The 24,654-nt window shown below is 43.1% G+C and overlaps 4 protein-coding genes across 6 annotated transcripts; 2 read left to right on the forward strand and 2 right to left on the reverse strand.

Annotated features, from left to right (window-relative positions):
• Positions 1 to 15: 15 nt before the first annotated feature.
• Positions 16 to 9,764, reverse strand: LOC6498181 (diacylglycerol O-acyltransferase 1). 3 transcript variants are annotated; one of them, XM_014906540.3, is made up of 10 exons: positions 9,508 to 9,761; positions 6,315 to 6,674; positions 6,127 to 6,255; positions 5,974 to 6,065; positions 5,858 to 5,910; positions 1,444 to 1,552; positions 1,247 to 1,390; positions 879 to 1,189; positions 551 to 823; positions 16 to 485 (listed from the first exon to the last, which is right to left on the reverse strand). In XM_014906540.3, the coding sequence occupies exons 2-10, from the start codon at positions 6,656 to 6,658 to the stop codon at positions 228 to 230; spliced, it is 1,713 nt and encodes a 570-aa protein (XP_014762026.1). In that variant the 5' UTR covers positions 6,659 to 6,674; positions 9,508 to 9,761; the 3' UTR covers positions 16 to 227. The 3 variants fall into 3 exon arrangements, with proteins under 3 accessions (XP_014762026.1, XP_032307604.1, XP_032307603.1); XM_032451713.2 differs by having other exon boundaries at positions 879 to 1,390; positions 9,517 to 9,764; XM_032451712.2 differs by having other exon boundaries at positions 879 to 1,390; positions 9,508 to 9,764.
• Positions 1,692 to 5,505, forward strand: LOC6497365 (exportin-2). The gene is made up of 6 exons (XM_001962205.4): positions 1,692 to 1,924; positions 2,231 to 3,090; positions 3,162 to 3,948; positions 4,013 to 4,169; positions 4,225 to 4,525; positions 4,593 to 5,505. Exons 1-6 carry the CDS (start codon positions 1,840 to 1,842, stop codon positions 5,319 to 5,321), a joined length of 2,919 nt encoding a protein of 972 aa, XP_001962241.1. The 5' UTR covers positions 1,692 to 1,839; the 3' UTR covers positions 5,322 to 5,505.
• LOC6497366 (trans-1,2-dihydrobenzene-1,2-diol dehydrogenase) lies at positions 5,581 to 24,440 on the forward strand. The gene is made up of 5 exons (XM_001962201.3): positions 5,581 to 5,845; positions 22,702 to 23,127; positions 23,243 to 23,522; positions 23,576 to 23,822; positions 23,877 to 24,440. The coding sequence occupies exons 1-5, from the start codon at positions 5,782 to 5,784 to the stop codon at positions 24,333 to 24,335; spliced, it is 1,476 nt and encodes a 491-aa protein (XP_001962237.1). The 5' UTR covers positions 5,581 to 5,781; the 3' UTR covers positions 24,336 to 24,440.
• Positions 10,731 to 19,099, reverse strand: LOC6498179 (flocculation protein FLO11). The gene is made up of 3 exons (XM_001962202.4): positions 18,495 to 19,099; positions 14,855 to 15,133; positions 10,731 to 13,371 (listed from the first exon to the last, which is right to left on the reverse strand). Exons 2-3 carry the CDS (start codon positions 15,087 to 15,089, stop codon positions 11,030 to 11,032), a joined length of 2,577 nt encoding a protein of 858 aa, XP_001962238.3. The 5' UTR covers positions 15,090 to 15,133; positions 18,495 to 19,099; the 3' UTR covers positions 10,731 to 11,029.
• Positions 24,441 to 24,654: the final 214 nt, after the last annotated feature.

The raw sequence follows: 24,654 nt of genomic DNA on the forward strand, positions 1-24,654 counted from the left end.
AAAAATAACACCGTATTATTTTTAAAAATTCTATTTATTTACATGACACTTAAATTCATTAACAAATGCATTCAATAACAATCTATTTTTGTTCATCAGTACTACATGCATGTGCGAAAATCATACAAACTCGATATTGTATTGTGGCAAATCACAAGTCACTTCCTTAACTTGTATCCTGGCTTATAAATTCTAAAAAGTACACGGACCAGTCCAGTGCAGAAATTTCAGTTGTAATTCATTTTAAAAATCTGTGACGTATAGTCGGTGCCGTTGAGTGCGCTTTTAAAGTGGTGGACCACATAATCATGATAGTAGGCCATAATGCAGAGGGGCTGACCCAGGATAATGGAGGCCCAAACAATAATGTTGCCCATTCGGGGCCCCAAACGCTTTTCAATATATTTCGAAATGGCCGAAAGAGGGATCTGGCCCATCATTCCCATAAAGGCCCAAATCTTGTACGTTTGTAGAGGAACTGAAACCTGAAGGTATAAATTTTATTAAATATTAAAAGTCATTTTATTTGAAAGTCAATTTAGATACTTACCAAGTATTCATGGAAGAAGGCGCTGAACAGGAACACTATAGTTGAAGCCTGTCGCGAAGAGTAACCCATCTGAACCACTGGGATGTAAAGGTGACGAACACACCACCTGTGGACTGGCATGTTCCAGGTTCTCCAAAAAGTATCAATATTATTGGCATTCCACCAATCGCAATAAAAGTTACGATCCGCAAAGTTCAGTAGTTCTCCCACCGCGTTCAGAAAGGAGTGAAACATCAGGTAGAAAAAGCACAGCCAGCACAGGTGATTGGGTAACTAAACAAAATATAGAGATTAGTTTCAATAAAGTCTGGATAGTGATTTGACTTACCGCTAGTTTAAGGAGTCGCTCAGTGGCCAAAGCAACATCCATATTGGAGAATGGGATTAACGAGTTGCGAACTGAGGGAATAATCCACTGCTGGAACAGAGCCATGACCACATTAGCTCCAATCACAACCTCCAGGAGACGCTTGAGCAAGAAGCGCTTGCGCACGCGCGAAGTTCGCGGGAAATTCAATTCATAACACAGAGTGGGGGCACAAAGGAAGTACACGAGATCCCTGTAGGTGAGATTATCCGGGTACTGTACTAGCTTGGGGATAGCTTCGTCTTCATCGCCGCCATCCAGGGCTCCATTTTCTGTAGTAGCAATTAAATTAAGTAAATAAATACTTAAATTAAAATGAATAAACCTACTCAGTTCTGCTAAAGTGATGCTGGGCCTGCGTTCTCGGGGGTTCTTCTGGTAGTAGGTCTGGCGACACCACATATTTGTCTGCACATAGCTCCAGAGCTTCAGAAACAGGACCGAGTAATAAAAGCAAACCGTAGAAGCTCCCACTAAAAACAAAATGTTAAAACATGGAGAATAAAATATACTTTTCTTTACTTACTCAAACTAAAGGCATGACCTCTAAGATGGATGCTCACCACAGGCAAGCAGACCAGCACAATTATGTTTACAATCTGAATGAAGATGCCCAGTCCTTCGGCAATAATTTCCTAAAAAGAAGTAACAAATTTAAAATTAATTAATTTCAAATATGATTTAAAATATTTCGTAACGGTCAAACACAGTGTGACCAGTTTCACTTTAAGTATGACCATCATCTAAAAAAATACCGAAAGCTACAAACTCTTGGCCACACTAGTCTACCTCTGATTTGCCATTTGCAATTATTGTCGATTTCATTTCATGTTGCAAAGCACAAAGGCAGCTGGAGAAAAACAACAAGCTAGTGATATAATTTAACGCGTAACAGTACTAAGAAATCAAAGATCAAATCACAATGGAGGTTACAGACGCCAATTTGCAGCTGTTGGCCGGATATTTGCAGCAGACGCTGAGCGCCGATCCAAATGTTCGCCGGCCGGGTGAGTGTTTGCGGCACACACACATCTGCACATGCGTGCATTTCGTGGCTGTGTGTGTGCGCGGGAAAGGTTTTTTTGGCGACGCCTCGAAGAATTGAACCTTTTTTTTATCCCAAAGAAGGGGTTTACTGTCCATCAGATGTGTTTTCAATGCTGCACTTCTGCCGTATTCATTATCGCAGTCATGATCTGCCGTTACCCGCTAGTTGCTAAGGCGTTTCTACCGGAAACGGCCTCTAAGCTTACAGTTGTGAAGAAATATATATATTTTTCCTTTATAATGATGATCTTTTGTTCTATTTGCAGCTGAGAAACTCTTGGAGGGCACGGAACTGCAGCAAAACTATCCGGTGCTGCTCCTCAACCTGATCGACAAAGCGCAAATGGACATGACCATACGGGTGGCGGGCGCCATTGCGTTCAAGAACTACGTGAAACGGAACTGGGCCGCCCACGAGGACAGCAACGAGCCGGATCGCATTCACGAAAGCGACAGAAACACAATCAAGACCCTAATTGTGACACTGATGCTTCACTCCCCGCTGGCCCTGCAGAAGCAGTTGAGCGACGCCGTCAGCATCATTGGAAAGCATGATTTCCCCAAAAAATGGCCGCAGCTCATTGATGAGATGGTGGAGCGCTTCGCTTCCGGCGATTTCAATGTCATCAATGGTGTTTTGCAAACAGCCCATTCGCTTTTCAAGCGCTACCGCTACGAGTTCAAGTCCCAGGACCTCTGGGAGGAGATTAAGTTCGTGCTCGATCGCATGGCTAAGCCTTTGACGGATTTACTTCAAGCCACAATGCAGTTGACAAAGGTGCACGAAAATAATCCCGAGGCACTCAAAGTAATCTACGGGTCGCTGGTGTTGGTGAACAAAGTATTCTTCTCGCTGAACTCACAGGATTTGCCCGAGTTCTTTGAGGACAACATGAACACCTGGATGGGTGCATTCCTTCAGCAGCTGGCTGTCGATGTGCAGGCATTGCGTACAGATGACGACGAAGATGCAGGCGTACTGGAACATCTGCGCACCCAGGTATGCGAGAATATCTGTCTGTATGCCAGGAAATACGATGAGGAGTTCAAGCCCTTCATGGAACAGTTTGTGACAGCAGTCTGGGAGTTGCTGGTCAAGACCAGTCTGCAAACCAAATACGATGCGGTGAGTTTGGAATTATTTGATGACTATTTTAGAATCTTTTCTTTATAAATCATCTACAACTCCCTTCGCAGTTGGTGTCTCATGCTCTGCAATTCCTTTCCGTGGTTGCTGAGCGTCCGCACTACAAGAACATTTTCGAAAACCCCGAAATTCTGGCAAGGATCTGCGACAAAGTCGTCATTCCCAATCTGGATATCCGCCCTTCGGACGAAGAAATCTTTGAAGACAGTCCCGAGGAGTACATTCGTCGGGATATTGAGGGTTCCGATATCGATACTCGACGTCGCGCTGCCTGTGATCTGGTGAAGACCTTGTCGGTTAATTTTGAGCAGAAGATATTCGGTATCTTTGGGCAATATTTGGAGATCCTACTGGCCAAGTACAAGGAGAATCCGGCCGCCAATTGGCGGTCAAAGGATACTGCCATCTACTTGGTCACATCGTGGGCTTCTCGGGGTGGTACGCAAAAGCATGGCATTACCCAGACCTCGGCGTTGGTTCCCTTGCCGGAATTTTGTGCCCAGCAGATCATTCCGGAGCTGGAGAGGCCCAATGTCAACGAGATACCCGTTTTGAAGGCGGCTGCCATCAAGTACGTGATGGTGTTCCGCAACGTTTTGGGCCCCCAGATCCTGGCCACCTGCATGCCCCATCTCATTCGCCATTTGCCCGCCGAGAGCATAGTGGTGCACAGCTATGCCGCCTGCTCTGTGGAGAAGATACTCACTATGCGCGATGCCAGCAATGCAACTGTATTCGGTCCCCAGGTGTTGGCCCCTCATGCCAACCAACTGGTTAGTGGGCTGTTTGCAACGCTTGCCTTGCCAGGATCCGCCGAGAATGAGTATGTAATGAAAGGTGGGTCTTGTCTTTTGTTTTTCAAAGTTTCCATCTTTTAAAAATATTATTTTCTTTCAATTAGCCATCATGCGCAGTTTCCACGTCTTGCAATCAGCTTCTATGCCCTTTATGGGACTGGCTCTGCCACGTCTCACGGAAATCCTTACTCTTGTTTCCAAGAATCCATCACGTCCTCACTTCAATCACTATCTCTTCGAAACCCTGGCACTGTCCATCAAGTAAGTGTTACTGCAAGCTAACCTTTTACGGAAAATTAATGCATTTTCTTTACAGAATTGTTTGCCAAGCTGATGCCTCTGCTGTGAGCTCTTTCGAAGAGGTCTTGTTCCCTGTTTTCCAGGGCATCCTGCAGCAGGATATCATCGAATTTATGCCCTATGTATTCCAAATGCTCTCTGTCCTGTTGGAAGTACGCGAAGGTACTGGACCCATACCGGAGCCTTATTGGGCTCTGTTCCCGTGCCTACTGGCTCCCGCTCTTTGGGATCGCTCCGGCAATGTAAAGCCACTCATTCGCCTCATTTGTGCTTTTATTAAGCAGGGTTCAGCTCAGATCTTGGCTCTGGGTAAAATTGTGAGTGAGATTTATCAGAAATTTATAGCCCTTTTTTGTAAATCTTAAATTTTTGTTCTTTTTTCAGAATGGAGTCTTCGGCGTGTTCCAGAAAATGATTGCTTCAAAAGCCAATGATCACGAGGGATTCTATCTGATGCAGACCATGCTATCCTACTATTCCCCTACCGAACTGGAGGGCTGTATGCGTCAGGTCTTCCAGCTGATCTTCCAGCGCCTGTCGCTCTCGAAAACGGCCAAGTACATCACTGGCATCATCGTCTTCTTTAGCTTCTATGTGATCAAGTTCAGCGGCGGGCAGTTGGTTCAGCTGGTCGATGAGCTGCAGTCCGGCATGTTTGGCATGCTATTGGAGCGTATTTTCATTACCGAAATGTCCAAGGTCATCAAGGAGCTGGACCGCAAGGTGGTGGCTGTGGGTGTCACTAAACTGCTTACGGAAACCCCGGAGATGTTCCAGCCGCAGTATGCTGCCTACTGGCCCCGCCTGCTTCAAGCCCTCATCGATCTGTTCGAGCGACCGCCCGAGAAGTTGGCTGGCATCGAGGTGGGCGAAACTGCTGAGGACGGTGATGGAGGATATCAGGTGGCGTTCGCCCAGCTGACACATGCACAGCCCAAGGTACAGGATCCCCTGGCCGATATCCCCGATGCCAGGCAATACTTGGCCAGTGCAATCTCCAAGTTCTCCCAGGCACGCGTCGGAGAACTGCCCACTTTGATAGCGCCCCTCGAGCAGGAGTATAAGCAGATGCTCCAGAAATATTGTGATCAAGCCGGCGTACCCGTTGCCTAACGACATTAAATGAAATCTTAAGAAGGCATTCAATCAATCACACCTCGCCATACCTTCGTAATGCTTGCAAACCTTAATCGTTCGTTAGTTCGGTTCATCGTCATTTAAAAATTGTTTTATATGTAAGAGTAATATTGTACACAAATAAATAGTTATGTTTCGCATTCAGATTTTAAAGACATTACCTATCAAGAATTTTTTTCTTAGATAAGTAAGCCATAGGGTATATTTTTGTAAGCTTTGTTTTATGATTTGAGAAAATTTTGTAAACACAAGTAGCTTTCCAAGTGAACACAACGTTTTGTCACAGTGACATACACATTTTATTCACTTTTTCCAAAATTGTCTATATTTTAACCCGAAAACAAAAAAAAACTGAAACTCGAAAATTTATGCATTTTATGCAACCGGCCTTTAGAAGAATCTCTTACAGAAGTAAACTCCACCAGAGAACCACATCATGCTCAAGCTAATAACGTTAATAAAGTCGCGATCGAAGAAATTGGGAGTTCGATGCTATCAGAGTGAGTACTTACCATGGCCAGGCCTTTCTCCACAGCGAGACAGAGGGATATATGGACTAGGGAATCTGAGAGTTACAGATACAATATATATATCGGTTCTATAGATATAAGATCTTCAAGATACTTACAAATGCTCAAGATGAGGGCATTGTAACCTTCGCCTTCGTTGTGGCCACTGATGAAGAAGAACCAGTCCAGGGGATTAATGCGAATGCCATATCTAAGGATCATAATATATATTTATATATCTTTTAGTCAGAGTTACTTAGTGTCTGCTTTACTTGAGTAGATTCTCCAGACCCAGACGTAGACCTCCAATGCAGAGTAGCAGAAACCCCCAGTTGACCAGTCCCGTAAAGTTGGTAAACCCTGAGCTCCAGGAGAACAGTGAGTCTCTAGGACGATGGATCCTGAAATAAGGATATATATATTTCAATATTGGTCTACCAAGCTTAGTTTTATAACTCACGGTCTGCCAGGTTGAGCTCTTCGCTGTTTCTCCTCCTTGTTGGAGATCTCTTCAGCCCTCGTGACACTCTGGGTCCTTCTGTAGCGCAGTTTCTTCTCACTTCCGTTCATACCATTTCCGTTCTCATCCTTGTCCAAAACTTTCCGGTATTGCCGCAGATCTATGGGATTGCCATGCTGATCGAATAGGTTCTGGGTGGATTTCCGATTCCTCAGGTTACTGAGATTGTGTTCCGTGGCGGAGGCGGATCTCCTGAGGCGTTTGATGATCCCTCCAGTTCCGCCATTTGTGGTCTCTTCTGTTTTGACGGCCCCCTTGACTTGGGGATCCTTGTTGGTGGTCATGGCTACCTCTCACTCTCTATAAAGAAATTTAAATTTACGGTGATTAGTTTTTTTTTATGAACCCGAATCTTATCGTTTATTTATTTTGGTTCGTAAAAGTGCAATTCAGCGATAAGAACTGGGATTATTTTCTCTTCACCCCACATTAACACTCGAAGTGTTTTATATTCTGACACAGAAATACCTCAGATTGGGGTTAAAATATGATTATTTCAAGATTAAATATTAAACACTGATAAGAGGGATAGTATTTCTAGGTCAGAATTACAAAAAATGTAAGATAATAAACCAATTATTCTCGAAAGATTAAGTTCTGCTATTTCTTTAAACTATTGAAGAGTACTAGTCGCTTTTCTTTGCTAGACTTTGCGTTCAAAGTTCGTGTTTCTGTGTGATTGGCGATTAAGTAATCAGATACCTATTTGCATAGACATTGAACCCCTCTAATGGTAAAGCGGTTTAGATGCCAGGTCTATAAACCAACAACTTCTCACTTGAATCGTGAAAACCAGTTGCCAAGTTGATAGTTATAGTTGACATTGTCTACCGAGAGTCAAGATCGCATGTCAACCCGATAATCACTATCCCTGAAGACCCTCAAATTGTTCCAATTAATTCACTACCTCTAAAAATTCTATTTATATAACTTGTTTATTCGAAAGAACATCTGACAAGATCGATTAAGAAATTATTTTTGCAACAAATATTAAAAAATTATATAGTCCGATGACGAAATTTGAGGGTTATCAGTGAAAATACATATCTACGTCATCTATAGAAAGGAAACAATTTATTTCTCAATTATATTTTTATTTGAGTAGTTTTGTAGTTCGTATCAAAGTTCGAATATAATCGTTACTTATCGCTTGAATATAAAAATGCTATATTAAGTGATTGTAAGGTGTGTTTATGTCCATAGAATGTTTGTTTTCTTGAAAACAAGGTCAGGAAACTATGTGGAATTTTTCGAAATCTTTGAGGAATATTTTCTTGTCACTTTTACATCATCATTGAAGTACATTGAACTGATACGAGGAAACCACAAGGAATACATATGTATTTTATGTAATGTATAATGAATGCACTGCGGGTTATAGTCGAGTCATGATGACACAACGTCATCCAGAACTCGAAGTCGAAATCGTCACGGCTCATCACTTGCAATGATGAGTAACTACAGAGCCACATTATAAGAGAGATTATCTTCTGGAAAGTAATTCCAACTCCTGCTGTATATACAAACCCCCAAATTGAAGTTCCACTGTCGATTAGTTTGTTGAACTTTTGGTTTAAATTTAAATCTGAGGTGGGGGCGGTGCTGCTTCTGAGCAATCTGGCCAGCAAAGCGAATGATTACTGTTGATTTGTATTTAATGTGCACCTCCGAGAGAAATTGCCAACAATGTCCGAGGGACGCTCCTTTTAACTATAAATATGTTTCAGGCACTTGAGTTGCAGCCTACTGGGTTTCTTTTTTTGTGATAATTACTGCCGGAACCGGTTATGACTGTAAATGGATGAAGAATTTTCCGCTGTCGCGATAAAAGTAGGTCAGTAACTCAAATGAATCCCTCGATTTCGAGCTCGAAAAAGGTTATCAATGCGGTTCATAGACTGGGGAATTGCATAAGCCGGCTTATCATGTTGCCACGGGTAGACATGTCTGGCTGGGACACCTCCTAATCATAATTGGCCTGCCCCTTACATTGTAAAGCGGATGCAGACAGACTATAGTGGAGATTCGATAACAGGGTCGTAGATAACAGGCATAAAGTCCAAAGTACAATAGATACCCCCGCATAAAATGTAAACTTCACTAACTACTCATTGGATTTTTATTTGTAATTAATTTATTATAATTTTATTTAAATAAAACTCATTTGTAAGCAATTGCCTTCTTACACTCCAATCAGAAACAGTAGAAAACAGAAATACAAACGAAATGTTATCAGTTCGGAGTCTGACATTTGCCGCCGACTGATAAACGCAGAGCACTCGCTCAGCTGGCATTTTCTAATTTGAATTTGAATTGGAATTCGTTTTTCCGGCAAAGCTTTTTCTCTCCAACCAGAAGAGTCTCGTTGTCTCTTCTCTAATCAGAGATAGAGTGGATTTCCCTCTTTTTTATCTCTGATCAGAGAAACTAAGGGACTCTCTGTTTGGGTTTAGGCATCAACCGGTTTTTTTGGCATAGAAGTTTGTTTGGTTTTTTGTTTGATTTTGAACGACGGCGACGCCACATTTTGGAAATTGTTTCCTCAGATCGCGACGCAATGCCCGGATCAAGGTTATTTTAGTATAGTCACTGGGCAAATACACATATTATGGTACATATAGCACTCAGACACAAGGCTACCGACGACGACGACGACATTATCACCCCAAATTCAGGCAGATAGTTTCTTGAGTTTATGAATGTACTGCTTCCCGCCAGTATAAAAATAGGCACTGTATTGAATTAAGTGTGATTAAGTTTTGTTTTCTGTTTTATCAGCCCGACTGTTATCATAAAAATAAGTCCGCCTGCCTAATTGGCTTTGAGTCATTTGGACGCTAAACGAACAGCACGTGTTTCTTCACTTGTTGGTTTTGTTTTTATTATTCAGTCAGTCAGGGTGCACACTTTCCGCTTCAAAGAACTGCATTTGCAAGCCAACTTCTTGGTCGTTCAGGTTCATTACTCCTCTGCCTTCTTGGGCTTCTCACGAAACAAAAATAAAAGCCGCACTCGCAAAGGGAAACGAATTACTTCGGATCATAAACAAAGACCATAACTTAATTGCATTTTCTCACAGGCTGTAAACTCTGGGTCTGGGTATTACTTATTTTTTATTCAAATAAAAGCACACCTTTCATACAATTTTTATTCAATTGTTGACGTTTTCGCACCCACGACTCGGGAACTTCCAAAAAGAAGAATTATTCCGGCGCACTGGAAGCCGCTTATTTTACCGTACGCGGCGCTTGCAAGTTCCAATTGGAAATAAACAAAACGAAGCGATGGTGCTTCTACTATGCGTACGGTTTTCGTTTTAATTTATATTTTCTCTTCAAATACTCTTATTTACTCTTCACATGCACCACCACCACGATCTTATTCGTTATCGGCGGTTTCTGAATTGGAAATTAACTTTAATAAGCGATAGTACTAGCAGTTCTGTTATCGATATTGTCTTTTTGGCGCTCGATATTACAGCTGAAAGCTTTCAGATCCCGCGTATCTTGAAATATCCATCAATAGATGGCGCCCGTAATGTAATGTATGTATGGAGAGGCTCCTCTTCAATATGACCCCCAGCGATGGCTATATCTTTTCCAAGATTTCACCTATTCTTGCTATTCCCTTCCAATCCGCTTCAAAATCTAGGAACGAATTATGTTTCAGATTTTTTGTTATTTTCTGGAGCATCTCTATCAACATGCATGGAGCCACAATATGGCCCACAGCGATGGATGTATCTTTGCCAATAATTATCCGATTCTTGAGCGGAATACCTTAAACGATTTGTACATCGATTCCCTTTCAATCTGTATCAAAATCTGGGAACAAAATATTTTTTAGATTTTTTGTCAAAATTCCGGGGGGCTCCCCTTCAAGATGTGCAAAATCGTATGTAGCCACAGTATGGCCCACAGCGATGGCTGTATCTTTGCCAATAATCATCCGATTCTTAAGCGGAATACCTTAAACGATTTGTACATCGATTCCCTTTATATCTGCATCAAAATCTGGGAACAAATTTTTTTTTACATTTTTTGTCAAAATTCCTGGAGGATCCCCTTCAAGATGTCCAAAATCGTATGGAGCCACAATAAGGCCCACAGCGATAGCTATATCTTTGCCAATACTCATCCGATTCTTGAGGGGAATACCTTAAACGATTTGTACATCAATTTTCTATTAAATTGTATCAACATCTGGAAAAAAAATTTTCCATCCATATTTTTCCGATTTATGTGATGGACCCTCTTAGAAAATCCAGGATACTCATATGTGGTCCCAAACCATATCCGTACCTTTGTCAAGTTGCATTCGATTCCCCATTGATCTGCATCAATACACTAGTGGAATACTCATTTTATTTTGTATCATTTATTGTTTTTATTTTTTGCAAACTTAACAACTAACAAACGTATGGAAGTTTAATAATTTAATGCTTAATTACACACCGAAAAGTGCTGGTCGAATCGCCGCGGGTATATAGATTTCAGTCACATTGTGACGGCAGCAGGGGACTAAGAACTAACAACAAATAAATACAAATTCATTTAAAGCTGACTTATGTACAAACGAAGACGTATTAGGCGTGAGAAAATAAGTATCTGATAGATTTGGTATAGAGCGCAGTTAAGAGAAGTGCTTATTTTGGGCTAATGCTGCTTTCGTCCCAGATCCTCGATCAAATCCTCCAGATCATCGTCACCGTCGTCGACGTCGTCCACGAACTGGTCGATGCGCTTGAGCAGATTGTGCTCCTCATCCTCGGTTTCGTCTTCCTCCAACTGGTCATCGGTGGCGGTTTCATTGTCATCGTTTTCCTCTGGATTTTCCTCATCCTCCTCCTCGTCATCCCCGTCATTGTATTCCATAATATCGCTGTCGGTGACCCCTTCTTTAATCCGCGACTCTGGCAATTGATCATAGTCGAAGACCTGACGTGTAGCCCGGGGTGGTGTCTCGGTAGAAATTGCTGACCCTGACTCTCCAGCAGCTTCATCATCATCATCTCCATCAGTGAGGAGACTCTCTATGCCGGCTCCTTTGGTGCCAATTCTGGGTTCCGGTTGTTGCGGCAACAATTTCGTGCTTATGGGTTTCAAAATAGTGCCCATGGTGGAACTGGAGACTTGTGGGGAAGGACTTGCCGAAGAGGCTATTTCATGGGCATCGGCAAACATATTATCAAGTAAGCTTAGCAGATCTTTGACTCCACTTGGTGGGCTCTCCACTTTCGGTAATGGTTGGGCCAAGGGAGTCTTTGTGCTTACAGAGAGTTTGGGAGGACTTTGTGTGGTTTTCGCAGCTTCAGTTGGTTTGGTTATCGTCGGAAGAGTAGGACCTGTAATAATATCCTTCAAAGTAGTACTATCTGCAGTTTTTTGCGTGGGTTTTGTGGGGGCTTTTGTAGTTCCCTTAGTGGTTGAGACCTTGGTGGTACTTGTGGTCCTCTCGGTAGTAGTTGTGGTTGTCATGGGTGTGGTCTTTGTATGCAAATGCTTCACCTGATACGACTCCACTGTTCCCCTTTTCTCGTTGGGATCTGCGATCCTAACCACTGGCTCCCGCTTCGATATTACCGGCACTAACTTGGGGCTGTGTGGATCAAATTCGTTTTGGCCATAGGTCTTCACCTTGGAGTGGCCTTCAATGATGAGGTACATAGGACCCAGTAGTGGTTTCGCCGGCTGCTTGTAGTGCGAGAAAAGCGAGTCTGTTGTGGCCTCATTGGGCGAGGGAGCTGGAGCTACAGTGGGCCTCTTGGCCAGGTTGCTTGTCTGTGGGATTAGCAACCGATTGCTGGTAGTACTGCCGCCACTGGAAGTGGTTGTCCTTTGGTAAATGGGCAGAGCTGTGGGCGTGGTCGAGGGAACGGTCACAGTTGTGGAGGAGCTGGTCATCAGCATGGGCCTGAATCCCGAACTGCTAGTCTGGGGAGTGGGTGTTATAAAGATCTCTGGCTGCTGAAGAAGGGTGGCCACTGTGGGTACCGCTATAGTGGGAGGTCCTGGCACAAAGGTCACAGGGGCGTAGGTAAAGGGAGGACGTGTGGAACTAATTCCAAAGCCAGCCGGTGGCAGAGAATGATGCGGCTTAGTAGTGCCCATCAAGTACTTGGTGGCTGGCATTGTGGGCTTCACTTTGGGCTTGTTGCTGTTCAACACCACCTCTTTCTGGAGTAGTTCATGCAACCAGGGCTTCCTCACCGCTCCCGATGCCTTAGATCCGCTCTGTCCTACCTGGTGTCCTGGCAGGGAGTTGGGGGAGTAGCTGACCGACTGATGGTGATTGGGCCGCGAGAAGCTGTAGGTCTGCATGGTTTCCTGGTGATGGGGATCCGGGTAGCTCAGACGATGTGGCGGCATGCTGGACACACTACTGGGGTGCCAAGGAGTCGAAGCTGGCGGGGATGAGGAGGCATGGTGGTGCATCATCGTGGGCTGGTGGTAGATCACCGAAGAAGTCATCGACTGTTTCGGGGGCGGCGAACTCATGTAGCTCATATAGGACGTGGGTGATCCGGTGGCCATCATGCTGTGCCGGTACTCCATGTGCGGCATGCCGGATCCACTGGACTTCACCATCACCATTGGCGGCGGGGGCATCAGGTGCGTGGGCGGCATGTGCTGGGATTGTTGATGCAGATGCTGCTGGGTGGGGGCGTAGTAGCTCCTCCTGATAGCCGCGTACTTGGCCTGCTGGTTGTACGAAGGATACTGGTGGGGATGCGGGTGCGAATGCGAGTGTGCCGTCCTCACCCTTTCACTGGCCTGGCCCAGGACCAGAATTTCACTCTTAGTCTTGTTCCTCAGCACCTCTGGCGGCAGCTCCTTCTTCCTCGCCTCCGGATTACTCTGGCCCGTGCTGTTGTTCTCCGCCCAGTAGCGCACCCGTTCCAGGGCCGGAGGGCTGTAGTCGTAGGTGGGATCCTTTTGCAGGGGATCTCCGTGACCCAGTGGCCGCCACTCGTTGTTTGGATCCAGTCGGGATCGAACTGCAAAATAGGAAAAAAAAATAGTTGCCGATGCAGATGATTGAGTGCCGTATCAATTTACTTTTACATATGCAGCTTTAATTGCCGCCTCGCCAATGGCCAGGAGGCTCCCAGCCGGAGCCAAGGCCAAATCATAACTCGTTAAAGTGTTAACAAATGTTTTTGTCCCGTCACTTGGCCAAGACTTGGCATCCTGGTGTCTCCCATCGAGGGGGGTTTTCTCGCTTTTCTATCATTTCAAAATATTTACTGGACAATCCTATAAAGAATAACTCACTAAGCTACCCTCGCTGCCAATGGTCTTCAATCGATTTTGAACCGTTTGTGCATAAATTGATTTTAATGCCCGCAGACAGTGTGCAAGATTGGAGCTTCGCTCGATTGGCTGAGGGGGCTGAGGTGTTTAGAGCTAGCTGGGTGCTCCCCCTGGTGCGGCTCCTAATTAAGCCAGAGTCAGAGGCCAGTCAACAGAAACCCTGATCCCAACGCCCACCCGGCTCTTGTCCAACTCCTCGGGGGCCACGACCATGGCAATCAACACCGCAAACAGACAGACACTTGGGCTGACTTAGAGTTCGGGTTTTGGGGGCTCCATGCTTGATTGACTGATCAACGGACTGAGGAAAATTACGAGGCATAGGCGGTGCCAGAGTCACAGGCGGCGGAGGCGACGACTGCGAATGCGGAGGCCTGATAAATTATTGGCTAAAACCAGACAAATCGCTTTCCATTTGAGCGGCTGCGCCGAGGCATGCGGAGCTATAAGCTGGGAAGCAACGGCTCTGGGATCTCAGATTTTTCAGCTTTGAGTGCTCCTTGGCAACGTGAGGATATGCCCAAACGGAAATGGGTACTCATGTATCTTTGTCGGCTTCTACTACTCGACATTTTAATACTCTTAAGGGAAAGGTTATAACTTTCTCAGACTCGATTGGTCTTTGTTCCTTAAATAACTATAATTAAATATTAGCTAACTAGAATCTACTACCTTTATATAAAATAATACCTTTAGGGTATTAAAACCACCGACTATAACTGATTTTCGTGACTATTTGGGTGGGCGCTTGCCTGCCTACCTACACATGGTGGTACTTCACTTTGGCAAGTGAGTGCTAAAGCCACTCCAAATTGAATCCGATCCCAGACCATTCCATCCCAGGCAATCGAGTACATGCATCTGTTGTATCCCATTTATCCTTGCATAATTGCCAGTGACCATGAAACAATGTTGCCAGACGATTTTCACTTTCATTCGCATTAAAATGCCTCGCATGATTGCGTTCAAAATTGTTTGATCTCCTAATGCTGGCCATTAAAATAGTGCCCCCTACTCCAAGGCGGCACCCCTGTATATACCCTCCACTCCACCCCATTCCATCCCCCCACCCATCCCGGAGGCCATGCAGCCAATTATGTTGGCGAAACAAAATCAAAGTGCAAATCTTTCATATTTCTCATTTCGCTGCGGTTGTTGTTCGCTCACCTGTTGTCGCAGGTACCTCATCCTGACTGGCATTTGTCTTCGTCTCGGCCACAGTCTGGCGCTCCGTTGCCGGTGCCACGGTGGATGCGGTTGTTGCCGGTGATTGAGATTGAGCCAAGACCTCGACCACTTGGCCAGAGGCGAGTCCCAAGCCATGTCCAAGGAGAGGCAGAAGGAGAGGTAGCAGACCAAGTATCGTAACCAAATCGCGACTCTTGTGGCGTTCACCAATCATCTTGGCTCGGTTCGTTGATCGGTCCCGGGTTTTTCTCGTCTTATCTGGAAATTTGTTAAAATTGTTGAGTTTCGGTTATGACTCGCCAGATGATTTAATATGATTGTGTCCGCCAATGTCCGACGACGAACTTGATCTGTGCAATTTCGGCCACAGCAATTTCGATTCTTAACTATTGGATAACGGCCATGAATGAGGAAGTTTGGCATCGGTTGTTACATTGTTACATTGGCAGTCACTTAACAGGTTGTTATCCAGATTATTGGCAAGTTAATTTACCGCAGCTATGTGGCAGTATATTTTCCTTTTAAATTCAGGTAGCAAAATGCTGTGAAAATTATGGCCATAAAATGGAATGTCTGCTTAATATTATTGGCAAAAGTAAAGATAATTAACCTTTCACTTGGCTTCATGTATTAATAATAAAAAAGGTATTAAATTATAAATTGATTTTATAAAGTGGTTTTCAATTTAAGTTGCCCAGGGAGCGGTGATGCCGCAATGATATGAAAAATCCTTAGACTAGCCAGTCAACGTGACTCTTTGAACAAAAGATTTAAGACACGAACTTGTGGTTCAATATATTTTTGTGGTTTTTTCTCGTAAAAGTTTTAAGTTTAAACTTACATTTAAATAAAAATAAAGCATCATAAAATTAAACCCCCTTCCTAAATCCTCGATATTGATCCGATTAATTTATTGTTTATGATATTTTTTTGTTGGACTCTCAAATAAACAAAACCGAGACCGGAAGACTCGCAGGTATAAGATTCCACCGTCCTGGGTGGGCGGCGGCTCTTTGACTTTCCTCTTCTTTCGGCGATTCTTCTTTCGAAGATATCCTGAGGGCTTCTTATCAACATCTTTCTCCCCAATTGCATGTCATATTTTAAAATTTTTCGACCTGAGCCCGGCTTGTTGCTTTTCGTTCCCATCGAAAGTGAAACTTGTGCTTTTTTTTTTGATCATAAAAGAAAATTTGCATTTATTGTGCAGCAGCTCTGCCGGTTGGCAGTTTGTTGTTTTTTGTGATTTTTTTTTTGATTTTTTTTACCGGCGTGCAGCAACGCTTGTTTCTTTTGCTGTTACTCGCTCGGCGGCAATCGTAAAAATTAACTTGATTACTACACGCATAAATAAAGCCATTAAATGGCAAACATCTTGCTATGGCAGCAATTAAAATCAAATAAAATTCGCCGACGGTCAGATTTTAAGTGGATGGGGTGGGATGGCCTTGCAATTGAATATAATTTTCCCGGGCTATTTTCCAAGTATTCCCAGTCTAATGATGGAGACAATTTCCCCCAATTTTCATAAGTTCCGCCGTCAAAATTGTTGCACTTTTACGATGTAGGCCTAACTCGTTTTTTTTTATATTTCGCTCTCATTTAGCTTTGAGTTATTTAATTGTTTGTTTTATCTCACATCGCATTTGCATAATGCGTTTAATTACGCATATTTTTCAAGTTATTTAATTTTTTATTGTGTTTACATGACAGGAGAAAAGTGGCAGGCTAATAATGTAAGTGTGCCGTCGAAGTGTTATGTGATTAGTTGACGGCTTTTTATTTAGCATTATTAAGAAGCTCTTAAACAAGATACATGTATTTGAAACTGATCGTTTTTTAGTCAAAAAATTGCATTTGGTGCCAACTTTCTTGCCATTTGAAGTTCTTCGACCTCTCAGATTGCCATAGAGGAGCAACCCACACCATTTCAAATAAAAAATGTATGAACGCATCAGGTTGATGTGTGGTATCATAAATGCATTCCAAGCACTTTCAATCGTTGCCTCTAAAAGCCGTCACTTGGGGACTGAAAAGCTGCCCAAAAGGCTCCACTGGAGATTCAGAGATTCATAGAGAGAGAGATGGCTGTTAAGTGGTCGGGCTAAGCCAATGAGTGTAAAAAAAATGATAAATAAAAACCGATGAGCAAGCAAACAGACCAATAAATAGACAAACAACCGAAGCAGACCAAATATCCATTCAAGTGCGCGACACTTTTTATGCCGACAGCAATGTGCAACTTGCAGCTTCAACAGCAACACAACCAACAAGAAACTGGCGCACAAAGATGCATACCAACATGGCAGCGTATTAGCCAAAGACAAATACTAATTGCAGTCACAGAAGCTGCAGCAGCAACAGCAACATCAACAGCAGCATCAACAGCAGCATCAGCAGCAACATCAACAAATGCAACATCACATCAGTAGCGGCAGTTGCAGTTGCAGTTGCTGCTTTTTGTTGCCGGCAGGTAATTTCATTTAAAGAATGTCATCTTCACTTTAAGTGAAAGATAAATGCTCAGAGTGGCCCGGGAGTGCCTGGAAAATCAAGTGTCTGCCCTTTCTCTCGTCGCCACCATGGTTCTCTGTCCACACGGCGTATGAGTGATGCTTGTTGGTTTTTTCATTGAAACCGTCTAAGCGCCAGCTTAAATCAATTCAGTGTCTTAATTCTTTGCTTAAATATATACACACATGATCGTTTGAGACGAAAACGTTCGATTTCGCTGGCAAAGAAAGGTGGAATTTATGTGCAACATCCGCACTCGTGGATTATACCATTGAAAACCGAGAGTTGATTGATGGAAAATGCGTGAAAATGGTCAAATGGACAATGAGTCGTGACCGAGTGCTGCAGGTGAAATGTAACTTGAGCCATTCTTAAATGGCAAAGCTAAAATAGTTACGGATCCATTTAATGGATTGGCCAGGATTTATAGATGTTTTTATATATCTGAGACTCTTTATGGGTTTTGAGGCTCTTTAAAGAGTTTATTTTTGGTAGTTAAATTGAAGTCTATAGCTAGTCTTTTTCTCTCTTCACTTATTTTCCCAAAGTTAAGAAAAAATCAATATACTCCTGATAAATCAACACTTAATAATTTGATAATTTCATTCAGGCTTACAAGTTGCTTAACCGCTTTTTAATTTGATTAAGACTTTAAGAGGTGATTTTAAGTGTTCGTAAAATATCAAGCTTAAAAAGTAAGTACTTGGATAGGATATGGCATGAAAAGATAATTGACAACTCAGATCATTGCATTAATAATAAAAGACAAGACCAGGGGACTTATACTTTATAAAGCACTACTGGTGTTATACGTTTAATAAATATAATTATTTTTTAAGAAAATAACCGTTTAGAAAACAGTCATCTAGACTTCATAAACACTTTCTTACTGGCCAATTTTATATATATAAATTTATATATAAAGAAAAAAAATGTTCTTGAAGAAGTGACTTCTATTTTGGTTTAACCAAGTTCTAAAAATAATACTTCTCTCAGTATAATTTGTTTGTTAAAACCGCTAACTGATTTATTCTTTGCCTTTCACAAAATCTTACACAATCTAAGGATCTTGCATCACCTAACTTTTTCCAGCCAATTGGCTTACCATTCAATGCCACTGGCAACAAGCAGCAGCAAATATTTGTCCAAAAAATATATAAAAATCGCGTTGGATGCTTGTGATAATGGTTGGTGTTTTTAATCCTTTTCGGTTGCAATGGCTATTTGGCCAACTAATTTGCAGTCATTTCCTTGCCGACAATTGTCACAAATCAATAATCAAACAGCGAGACACACAATTCGCACAAAAATCGCCAGACAGCGGGGCTGGCCAGAAGGCATTTCATTTCATTCAGTAAATTTCACTTTTAAACGACCAACGCGACCGATGAAGATAGCAGCTCTTCGAGCTTCTGCCACCTGAGCCGACAGACATTCGCACGGCTTCGTCTTGGCCAACTCGGATCTTGGCTCAAAGCACTTGGCTCGTCGTCGGATCTTATGGAGGAGCCAGGAAAAAACGAGAGTCTACAGGTTTTTTTTTCTTTAGGTTTTCGTTCGTTTCGATCGCTTAGCTCGCTTGGCTAGTGCATCCGTTTCAAAACGCGTCCGTTTGTTAACTGATTTCGCGTGGTCTTGGCCAAAACTCAAATTCGAAACTGTTAACACGGCAGCGACGTCAACGCCGCCGGCAGCAGAGGCGTCAACAGCGACAGCGACTGAGATTGCAGCCACAAACGAAGTCTGCACTTGTCTTTGCTCTGTCGACGTCGAGTTTGTTTTTTATTTATTTATTTTTTTTTTTATTTTTTTAACCACAACGAATCAATAAACACATGCGTCGACGTTGCAGTCTCTGTCAACGCTGCAGTCGGCGTAGTCACCAAAGTTGTCGTCTTTTCGATTGGCTTTTGTTGTTGGCTTTAATCAGACTCACTTTTCTCCAACAACCATTTATTGGTTTTTAATTTAAAGAAGTTTTGTGTATATTCAGAATGTTTGGAATTAATTTTCAGATTTATAAAAAAAAAGGTCTTAAATAAATTAATGGGGTATTTTAATAATATAGTCCTAAGACTCCTAAGGCTTTTATTTTCAACTTTAGAATCCTTTTCACCTTGAGCATTTGAATGCCTTTATTTATTTTTGGCTTTCGCTTTTAGTCTTCAGGTGTTGCATAAAAACCGAAAAATAAATTTCTACTGTCGGTCAACAGATCGTAAAATATGTTAAAAGCTTTGGGCAGCAAAAACAATTGGCAATAGTCATGACATGACTGGCTGTCAATTGGAGTTGCTGTCTTGCTGTTGCTGTTGCTGTTGCTAGTGTTGCTATTGCTGTTGCTGCTGGGCGTGTGCGTAGCTAAGGAGAAGATGAGAGTGAGCCGACAGACATGCATTTGAAACTTGTCAGCCACCCAAGAAAAATAAAAAGCACCAGACACAACAAAAGTATTAACAACAGCATCAGCCTCAGATTATGCTGATGCCTTATGGCTATATTGTAGTTGTTGGTGTTGCTGGTTTAGGCCATAAAGCCTCCCTTTGTAAAAGTGTACTCTTTTTTTTTTTTTTTTAAATACACAAGGTGTCAATTAAGGCGCAATTTTGCGAAAAAAAAACCGCATAAAAAAACGTAAAGCAAAAGACTTTGGCAACGAACTTGACTTCGTCGCATGACTTTCACAACCTAGAATGGCAAACAAAATGCAAATATTTACAATTGTATTCAAGTACCTATGATTTCAGAATACTAAATGATTACTTTCTTTTTTTGTTTTAGTTTGAAACAGAATTGAAGTAAGGATATGGCCTTTAAGTACCGATTTTATGTTCGAATCATAAAATACTTTAATGGCCCCCTCTAAATCTTCATTAATTTCCAATTCGATACTTTATGTTTTGTAATAAAGTCAGAGCAAGGACCAAATCATCGCAAATCATTTGAATGTCCCCCCCACACCACCTGTTATTTTTTTTTGGCCTCCTCTCCCCGATTCTCTCAAGTCAGAAAATGAAGCGAATTTCCTGTCAGTCGGTCACCTGGACGGTGGCTCGTTAACTTGTTTCTGTTGCAAGGCCATCGAAGAGTGCATTTTCCAAGCACCCCCGCCAGTGGTGTGGGCCCCCCCTTAATTAGCGCATGTGTTGCATGCGGCCGTGTTGCATGTTGCCAGCAATTTTTGCCGCTAAAATTGTTTGTTGCTGTAGCTGTGTCCGATGTCCCGATCTGTGCGATCTGCGATGGCGAGGAGGAGGCCCACTCGGCCGTGTAAATTGTATCAATAAATTTATTGATTTCAACTGTTGCTGCTGACTTGTTTAATATTTTGCGACGATTTATGTTGCAGGCATGCAAATTTTACTATTTATTTGCTTTGTCGGTGTCGCCAGCCGAGGCGAAGAAGGATAGGATGGTGATGGGACTTTGCTGGATGATGAGGCCGCTCTAGGCTTTAATGAACATGTCGGCTCCGTCGTCGTGTCGTCGCTTTCGGGGAAAGAGTCATCAAAAGACACACGCATGGCAAATTTGTGTGCTCCGGCTGTCAGCGTTTTGGGGCGACTCCTTGGCCACCTTGCCTCCAATATCTGGATTTTAAATCATAGTGTGATTTAGTCATATTTTCTTTATTACTCTGAAGAAACAGACATCGAATATATAGACACCTAATAGTTATATAGTGTTTTATGCTACTCTAAACAATTTATTCAAGTGCTCTGGTAGCTCCTGTTCCTATTCGTGATGGAGTAGTTTAATGACAAAAATTAGGCAACCTTTCACTGCCATACACTCTCACTTGAAGCCAAAACAATGACAGCCTGACATATACAGAGACACTTCCGGCTCTGGGCGAGAGTTGCGTTTGTTTTCTCATTTTCGAAATTTTAGGTTTTCAGTTTTCGTTTTATTTTCATTTATTTTTTTTTGGTTCGTCTGCACACCCATAGAACACTTTCGTTCATTGGACAACCATAAACCATGCGCCTCGTACATATTTTTATTGTTTTGCATTTGGGGTTAGGGCAATTTCTACGGCCATCGACTTTGGGGCCTGCCAGTTGCCAGTTGCGAGTCGCAAGTTGCCACTTGCCACCGCCTGCCATGCATGCCAAATCAGGTGAAAAGCGGTGCCCGCAAAGACGTCGCCCGGTGCATTGCTAATTAGATAAACAAATTTTTTTGTCGGTACGAGCTGCCAACACTCGCACATACACCCAAACACACGCATAGAGTCTATGGACACTCTTAAACATTGTTGCACGCACTGAAATTATTGAAAAGTGAAATAAGCTAAGAAAAGGTGGCAGTGCTTTTGAGCACAAAAGTGTGAATGAGTAATGCTCTTTTTTAAATACTAGAAATGGTTAAAAATATGTGGCAGATTTTTAAATAAATTAAAATATTAAAAAAGAGTGATTCTTAAGTAAGTTTTTATGTTTCATTTTAATGATATTTACTCTCAATATTCAAAGTTGTCTACTCATTATATCTTAGTTTTTTAAACCCAAATTATTACTTTTTAGTAATCAATAATCTTAAAAAAACTAAAAGCAAACTTTTTCTAAAAGCAACACTACCCTGTCATTGATTTTAAGGTGTCGCTGTGATAAATACACAAACAGTTCGATGCTTAGTTTCTAAAAAAGAAAGTGAAATTCGAATGCGGACAGAACGAAGCGCAAAGTGCGCGGCCCAGGCAGCTCCCAACTTGGCCAACATGGCCAGGACCAGGCCAACACACACAAAAACAAAAACAAAACAGAAACGTTCGTAAAAAAGATAAAAAAAAATTAAAAACCTGAAAAAGCCTATGCGTTGCAAGACGAACGGCAGCGAGTCATTCACAAGTTGTGATGCTAAACAAATATGACTAATTATGGAGGAACTGACCACTAAACAGTGCCACATAATGCGTCCGTCGTCTCGGTTTGGACGTAGATGGTCCGCCGATGGCCCGGACCATGGACCGGTTACCGAAGGCCCCCAAAACAAACCAAACCAACACCCGCAATTTCGCCAGTTCGTGGAAAAGCGTTCGATTGTATGAATGAAATGCGTTTTACGCGACAAAGTTGCCACCATCGATGGCAATTGGCGGTTGTACACTTAGAGATATTTATTTAATTAAAATATATACATTTTTCATAAAGATATAAGAGGAAAATATAAATATATTAGAGTAATTCTTTGCTATTTCTCAGATATTTATGGAATTATTTAAAGTAAAATATAAAATTTTTGTATCTCTGACTTTTCTAAGTGGCATTTTCACTATTCACGGTGAGTAATACCCCTTGACTATCCCGCAGATCGACTACCCACCGTTTTATCGCAGAAAACGAACAGTGTTGGACGGTTCGGCGTCGGTATGGTCGCCTGCGACATCAAAGACTACACCTTGTGGCGGCCCCGCCCCCGGCAGTTGCACATCAATCGGTTCACCGATCGCAACGGACCGTCTAACTCCGATGCCGGATCGGAGGAGCAGAATGGCGAAGGCGGAGAGGGTGCCGACTGGACTGCCAACGATGGAACGGTCCTGCGTTGGGGTATAGCGCCAGTCAGCCTTATGGCTGACGATTTCGCCACGGCGCTCAGTGTCCTGCCGCCGAACCATCACCGTATCGTGTCCTGTGTGGCAGCCTACCAATCGCATGCTCTGGCCTTCGCGGAGCGTCATCATGTGGAGAATGTGTACACAAGCTTTGAGGATTTGGCCAAGTGTCCAAATGTTGGTAAGAGGTTCCTATGATATTTCAGACTACATGGCGTATGATTAATTTTTACGGATTTTTTCACACATGACATATGATTAATTTTTAATATGGCACCCCTATTTTTCCCCTTCAGATGTCGTATACATCTCGCCGCTGAACCCACAGCACTCGGAGCTGTGCCACCTGATGTTGAATCACGACAAGCACGTTCTGTGCGAGAAGCCGCTTTGCATGACCGAGGATCAGGTGAAGAAAGTGCTGGAAAAGGCGCGGGCGCGTCGTCTCTTTCTCATGGAGGGTATGTGGCCCAGATGTGTGCCAGCATACCATTATATACGCCATCAGATCCTGCGGAATCGCCTCGGAGAGCTGCAACATGTGCACTGCACCCTAGGGCTGCCCATTGCTCACAAGTAAGTGGTTACTATATTTTACTTTAATTTTTAATAAATCATAATTTTAATAGCCGGCTGGCTCTTTACGGCGGAGTCACTACCGACTTTGGCGTGTACGGCCTTCAGCTGGCTTTGTGGATTTTTCGGGAGGTGCCGCGCAGCATCCAGGTCAGCGGGCGGGTCAACGCGGACAATGTGGACGTGGCAGCAGATATAGAGCTTACTTTTAGCCGCAACCAGATAGCCACCATTGAAGTTACTTCTGAAAAGCGGCTTAGCAATCGGGCCATAATCCAGGGAAAAGATGGGTGCATCAAGGTGAGTTCAAGAGCAAGTGCAAGTTCCATCAATTTTATAACTTGCTTTCCTTAGATGACTAATTATTGGTGTCCCACTCGCCTGGTTACCGAAGAGGCCGACTTTGAGTTTCCGCTTCCGGGGTCGGACCAAGCCCTGCCCACTCACTACCACAACAGACTGGGCATGTGCTACGAGGCCGACGAGGTGAGAAAATGCATCCTGGGGGGTAGGAACGAGAGCGACATGTTCAGTCACAACGAGAGCCTCCTGGTGGCCAACTTGATAGACTCCATTCATGCCGAGCTGGGCGTTGGTAGCTATGCAGTTACCCATAAAGTTCCCGATCTTCAGAAGGAGATCGAGTGTGCCCGGGACATTGTCGAGGATCCCGAGGAGTTGGCCAGTGAGACGTGTCGCGTGGTGCAGAAAATTGACGTCGGCGAGACACTCCCGCCGCCGGAAACGCAGAAGGAGCTAGCAATGGAGGCCACCACACACACCAGACCCACCGTCAGTCAGACGCCTCCTTAGGGGGCGGGGTGTGGGCGGGTGTGTGTGTGTGTTAATTGTATAAGCTCCAATTGAATCAACGGATGCGTAAATAAAACAGAAGTATTCATGGAAATTACACAAAAATAAAAATGTTTCATTTTTAAATCCAATATGGCGCAAATCTAAGACCCAAACCCTTTGTGGCTGACGAAACTCACCACTAGGTGAGGTAACAAGATGGCGGTTGTTTAGTGAAGACACAACCCCGATCCATTTTGTAAAAATAATGTTAGTGCATCGGGAAACCATTTTCTTATCTGCCAGAAAAGAAATTGTTGGTCATTTTTTATGTATAATT

The sequence above is a fragment of the Drosophila ananassae genome, chromosome 3R (genome assembly GCF_017639315.1).
Source record: "Drosophila ananassae strain 14024-0371.13 chromosome 3R, ASM1763931v2, whole genome shotgun sequence".
Lineage (NCBI taxonomy): Eukaryota > Metazoa > Arthropoda > Insecta > Diptera > Drosophilidae > Drosophila > Drosophila ananassae.